This window comes from Lepus europaeus, chromosome 18 (assembly GCF_033115175.1).
Source record: "Lepus europaeus isolate LE1 chromosome 18, mLepTim1.pri, whole genome shotgun sequence".
NCBI classification, from domain to species: Eukaryota; Metazoa; Chordata; class Mammalia; order Lagomorpha; family Leporidae; genus Lepus; species Lepus europaeus.
In genome coordinates, this window is record NC_084844.1 from 21,674,095 (window position 1) to 21,679,276 (window position 5,182).

Genomic DNA, 5,182 nt, shown 5'->3' on the forward strand with positions numbered 1-5,182 from the left:
GGAAACAATTGCCAGCCGACAAAACCCCTGGAAGATTAAAACCGGAATTCTGAATATTTTTTTCCCACTGCTCCGCCTTATTTTTTTCCCCCTGATACAGTGAATGCCCCAGGGCTCGCCCTGACCCAGCTTCAGAAGAGGAGTGTGAATCCACGGGAAAGAAATTATCCAATTACGGATTTGCAAAACTGTGACCGGGATTAAGAGGCGATGGAGAAGAGGAACACCCTAAAACTGTGTATATAAGGGTCCAACGGCAGCCTCGGATAGACTCTGCACCGTCACCCCTCACTGTCCCTCCTACAAGCTCAGCACCGGCCAGAGCCCCATGTCTCTCTCATCTCGAGTCTCTTCCTCCAGGGCTGGGGGCAGCAGGGCGGCTGCAGGCGGAAGCAGAAGCGATCTGGGGACCCACGGGGGTGCCGGCGGCTGTGGCCTGAGCCGGGGGTTTAGAGTCGGCTTTGGAGGGGGCATTGGAGGGGGCGGTTTGGGAGGAGTCGCCGGCTGCGGAGCTGGCTGTGGTGGGGGCTCTGGATTCGGCAGCGGTGCTGGCGGGAGCTTCTGCGGCTATGGTGCTGGCGTGGGAGGTGGTGTTAGCCACGGGGGGCTTCTCTCTGGAGGTGAAAAGCAAACCATGCAGAATCTCAACGACCGCCTCGCCAGTTACCTGGGCAAGGTCAGAGCCCTGGAGCAGGCCAACGCTGACCTGGAGAACAGGATCCAGCAGTGGTATGTCAGACTCGGGCCAGGGTCTAGAGACGGCGGATCTGGACGGGACTACAGCAAATACTACTCAATGATTGAGGATCTCAGGAACCAGGTGAGTCTCCAGCCATGGCTGCATTTCTAGCGAGGACTTTTCATTTTTATTCGGATCATCTACTGTAATGGACATGTGAGTGGAGGAATTGAAGAAATCCTTGTTTGTTGTGATGGCAAAATGAGACCTGGAACATCTTAACTATGACATGTCTGTGTGGTGGCCAGCTGTATGAATTTTCTGTTTTCATCTCAGATTTGAATATTCCTACAAAGAGGGCAAAATTTCCACAAGGTATGGCAGCTAAATAATAAATACATATGAGAATGAGGGCAATGAATCAGCCTTAGTTAAATCGAATTATCCCATGACTAAAATAGTCAGCCACTGTTGTAGAGGAAATATATTTTAAAGATTTTTCTGGAAAGGAAGTTGAATCTTTGTACTATTTTCTGAAAGCACTCCAGGAATAACTGAACAGAAACCCATAGAGGGCTGTGTTCTGTAACACATGTGAAACTGTTACCTTTTTGCAGGAAGATGTAATCCTAGGTATACAAATGGCATCGCTGGGAACGTTTGCAAAGCAATTCGCCTTTAAGAGCTATGCACAGGGGACCTATACCCTGAGAAGCAGGCAAAAATCATCCCTCAGTTAGTCACGGCCCCATCTTTTCCAGATCGTCAATGCCACTGCTGACAATGCGGGGCTTATTCTGCGAACTGACAACGCCAGACTGGCGGCCAATGACTTCAGGCTGAAGTAAGTAACATGAAGGCCTGGAAACAAGTGTTACCGAAAAATTAAATTAACTGTTTGTTTTAATATGGGGGGGGGGGGAGGGCTGGCGCTGTGGCACAGCAGATTAAAGCCCCAGCCTGCTGCACCAGCATCCCATATGTGTGCCGGTTTGAGTCCTGGCTGCTCCACTTCCAATCCAGCTCTCTGCTATGGCCTGGAAAAACAGTAGAAGATGGCCCACATCCTTGGGCCCCTGCACCCGCATGGGAGATCCGGAGGAAGCTCCTGGCTCCCGGCTTCGGATCAGTGCAGCTCTGGCCATTGCAGTTATCTGGGGAGTGGGCTAGTGGATGGAAGACCTCTCTCTCTCTCTCCCTGGCTCTACCTCTCCCTGTAACTCTGTATTTCAAATAAATAAAATGAATCTTAAAAAAAGATTTCTTAGGAAATAATGATCTAAATTCTCATATAGCCCAAGGGTAAATTTTAGAAACCATCATTCCACCAGAAAAGGAGGGGGAAGAGAGAGAGAAAGGGAGGAGGAGGGAAGGGAAGAAAAGAAGCAAGAGAAGGATGAGAATTTCGTTCTGACAATCGTTAGACTTTGGGCAGGAATTTGGCCCAGCTGGGAAGACACTCATGCCTCACAGCAGAGGACACGGGTTCAAGTCCTGGCTCCACTCCTGATTCCAGCTTCCTGCTATTGCAGACCCTGGGTGGCAGCCGTGATGGCTCAGGTAGTTGGGTTCCTGCCGCTCACATGAGAGACCTGGATGGAGTTCCTGGCTCCCAGCTTCAGCCCCTGACCTTTGCTCCCACCTTCTAACTGCTGTGGGCATTGGGAGAGTGAAGCACAGACTGAGAGCTCGCTCTCTCTCTCTCTCTCAAAAGCAATTTTTAATGTTGTCTTTAAACAATTATTAGACATCATTAAAATTAACATTAGACTCACATTTTTCTCCAAGGGGGGGAAAACCGTAAGAGAAAACTTAGCAGCTTTCATCTATAAAAATACTCAGAGGTGGAAATGTGTCCAATACGGGACGATGGCAGGCGGCCAGGCCAGCTCGTCATACTTCCTCGCTGCCACCCCCTCCAGGCACGAGAAAGAGCTGTCTCTCCGGCGGAGCGTGGAGGCCGACATCAGTGGCCTCCGCCAAGTCCTGGATGAGCTGACCCCGACGTGCTCCGACCTGGAGATGCAGGTGCAGACTCTCACAGAGGAGCTGGCTTTGCTGAAGACAAGCCACGAGGAGGTGGGAGCGCGCTTCACCTAAGGGAACAGCCCGGCTTGCTTCTCCCCTCCCCGCCCCCACAACCAGTCCACAGGAACCAAATAAACCTGACTTTACCTAAATACATTCTCCACATCCTGTGACCAGCACAAAAGCCCAGCCAGCACATCGTATCTGCTGTTCTAGAAGCAAATTGATGTTGGCTGTGCACCTTTCAAGAAGTCGTTGCTCTTCCAAGCTCATCACCGCGGCGTTCTTTCCTTTGTGCTAGGAAATGAAGAGTATCCAAGGGCGCTCTGGAGGAGACGTGACCGTAGAAATAAAGGCCGCCCCGGGAACCGACCTGACTACGCTGCTGAATGACATGCGGGCACAGTACGAGGCGCTGGCCGAGCAGAACCGGCGGGAAGCGGAGGAGCAGTTCAACAAGCAGGTAGCCCACTGCGCGGAGCCCTGAGCCCGCAGCCATACACAAGCCGCTTCTGCTCCTCGCTCTAGACTCCAACAGCTGCGGTTTCTCTTTATTTAGAGCGCATCGCTACAAGCACAGATTTCTACGGATGCTGGGGCAGCCAGTTGGGCCAAGAACGAGATAACCGAGCTGAAACGCACTCTCCAAGCCCTGGACATTGAGCTTCAGTCCCAGCTGGCCATGGTATGTGCTGCAAAGAACTTTGCAAGATCTCCCACAGGAACTCAAGCCAAAGCAGCTTTCTCCCTTGGCCAGGAGGTTCACCAGCTATACGATAAAAGCAGTGTTCGGAGCACTACATTGTGGTTCTAGAAAGCACAAGACAGTTAAAGACACAGCACTCTATTTCCGTAAGAGACCTAGTATAGAAAGTAACAGCAATAGAACTTGACAATATAGGTTGTAATTTTGCAAAGGTGTACTCTCAGTACCTATTATATTTTTAAAAATCATTCAGGGACTTATTTTTATCCTGAATTTGTGTGTGTGTGTGTGTGTGCTTTTCCCCTTAGAAAAGCTCCCTGGAAGGGACGCTGGCTGAAACGGAAGCTGGTTATGTGGCTCAGCTGTCAGAAACTCAAAGGCAGATCGGCAGCCTGGAGGAGCAGCTCCGGCAGATCCGAGGCGAGACCCAGTGCCAGCGTGCGGAATACGAGTGCCTGCTGGACACCAAGACACGCCTGGAGATGGAGATCGAGACCTACCGCCGTCTGCTCGATGGAGAGGGAGGGTAACTGCAAGCCGCGAGCCTCCACAAATTTATCCTGTGAATCCCAGCAGGCCCTGGGGGCAGGGGGGCGGGTGTCGAACTTGACAGAGTGCTTACTAACTCATAAAGTAACAGACACGAGGAATTACAGCGACATGGTGCCAAATCCCCGGGGTCCGTGGTTTCCACCTCCTTCGCAAAAGGCAAAGGAAAGCACTTTTTTTTTTTTTCCTCTGGCAGCTCTGGTTCTGGAAGATCGGACTTTAGAGACCTAGGATCCAGGGACTCGAGATCTGAAAGCCACTCTGGCCAACAGAGAGGTAGATTTTTCTTTTAATGTTGATGATGATTTCTTATTTAAAAATAAAAGCATGCTTGGCTGGGCAGATGAAAAGTGTACACTGCGGCTTACCCTCTCTTGCTTAGAGAGGGCGGTTGAATTCCTCTTGCTCTGGGTCTCTGTGATAGCCTTCCTTGACATTGTGATCCCACGGTTTCTAGATCCCAACAAGATGAGAGTGACCAAGACCATCATAGAGGAGGTGGTGGACGGCAGAGTCGTCTCGTCTCAAGTGAGCAACATTTCCGAGGTGAAAATCAAATAAACCACGTCCAGATCAACGAAAGTGTCTTTCAAAGAAAAAACTCGAGGACGCGAGTGAAGACATCACCCCCATCTACGAACCTTTCTGATTAACCTCAGGGCAAAGTTCCAGTCCAAAAACAGATGGCTAGGACTTGTTCTGTATCCTCTTGTTTTCCTATTAGAATGCTCTTGAAAAAGTCCCAATGACAACTTTGCTCTAATTCTTAACTCTGCTTCAATAAACTCACACTTGCAAGTTACCAAAATCATTCCGGAAGTTGTTAAGAAAGCCAGTGAATGAAGCTATGAGTTATAATCTAGCTGCATTTTGTATGTGGACATTTTCAGCCACATCACCCAGGAACTGGGTGACACCCTACCTGATAGGACAGCTCAGTGCTGCTCATACTGTAGCCAGCATCTTAGCCCACAGGGAAGAATGAAATTGTTTGGATAATTGGGGCATAATTAACTAAAGCTTCATGTCCATCACTAAACTCGGTCAGCAGATGAAAAAGAAGCACAAGGTAAGCCCCTTACCTCAAGAAACGTACATTGTAGGTGGAGGGGTTAAAAAGCTAAAACACAAAGATAGCAAGTGAGAATAAGAGTAACGATTGGAGGCCAGCACTGTGGTGCAGCAAGTTAAAGCCCCAGCCTGAAGCACTGGATTCCCGT

At 49.8% G+C, this 5,182-nt stretch overlaps 1 protein-coding gene across 2 annotated transcripts; it reads left to right on the forward strand.

Annotated features, from left to right (window-relative positions):
• Positions 1 to 328: 328 nt before the first annotated feature.
• KRT24 (keratin 24) lies at positions 329 to 4,523 on the forward strand. Of its 2 annotated transcripts, none has more exons than XM_062216147.1 (8): positions 329 to 820; positions 1,441 to 1,523; positions 2,602 to 2,758; positions 3,009 to 3,170; positions 3,267 to 3,392; positions 3,722 to 3,939; positions 4,159 to 4,238; positions 4,420 to 4,523. In XM_062216147.1, the coding sequence occupies exons 1-8, from the start codon at positions 329 to 331 to the stop codon at positions 4,521 to 4,523; spliced, it is 1,422 nt and encodes a 473-aa protein (XP_062072131.1). The 2 variants fall into 2 exon arrangements, with proteins under 2 accessions (XP_062072131.1, XP_062072132.1); XM_062216148.1 differs by having other exon boundaries at positions 4,174 to 4,238.
• The last annotated feature ends 659 nt before the right edge of the window (positions 4,524 to 5,182 follow it).

What these genes read in the sequence shown, in the direction of transcription:
- KRT24 (XM_062216147.1), top strand. Translation starts at nt 329, where the DNA reads ATGTCTCTCTCATCTCGAGTCTCTTCCTCCAGGGCTGGGGGCAGCAGG. An exon ending in TTCAGTCCCAGCTGGCCATG is followed by an intron (nt 3,393 to 3,721) that starts GTATGTGCTGCA and finishes TTTTCCCCTTAG; the next exon opens with AAAAGCTCCCTGGAAGGGAC. An exon ending in CCACTCTGGCCAACAGAGAG is followed by an intron (nt 4,239 to 4,419) that starts GTAGATTTTTCT and finishes CACGGTTTCTAG; the next exon opens with ATCCCAACAAGATGAGAGTG.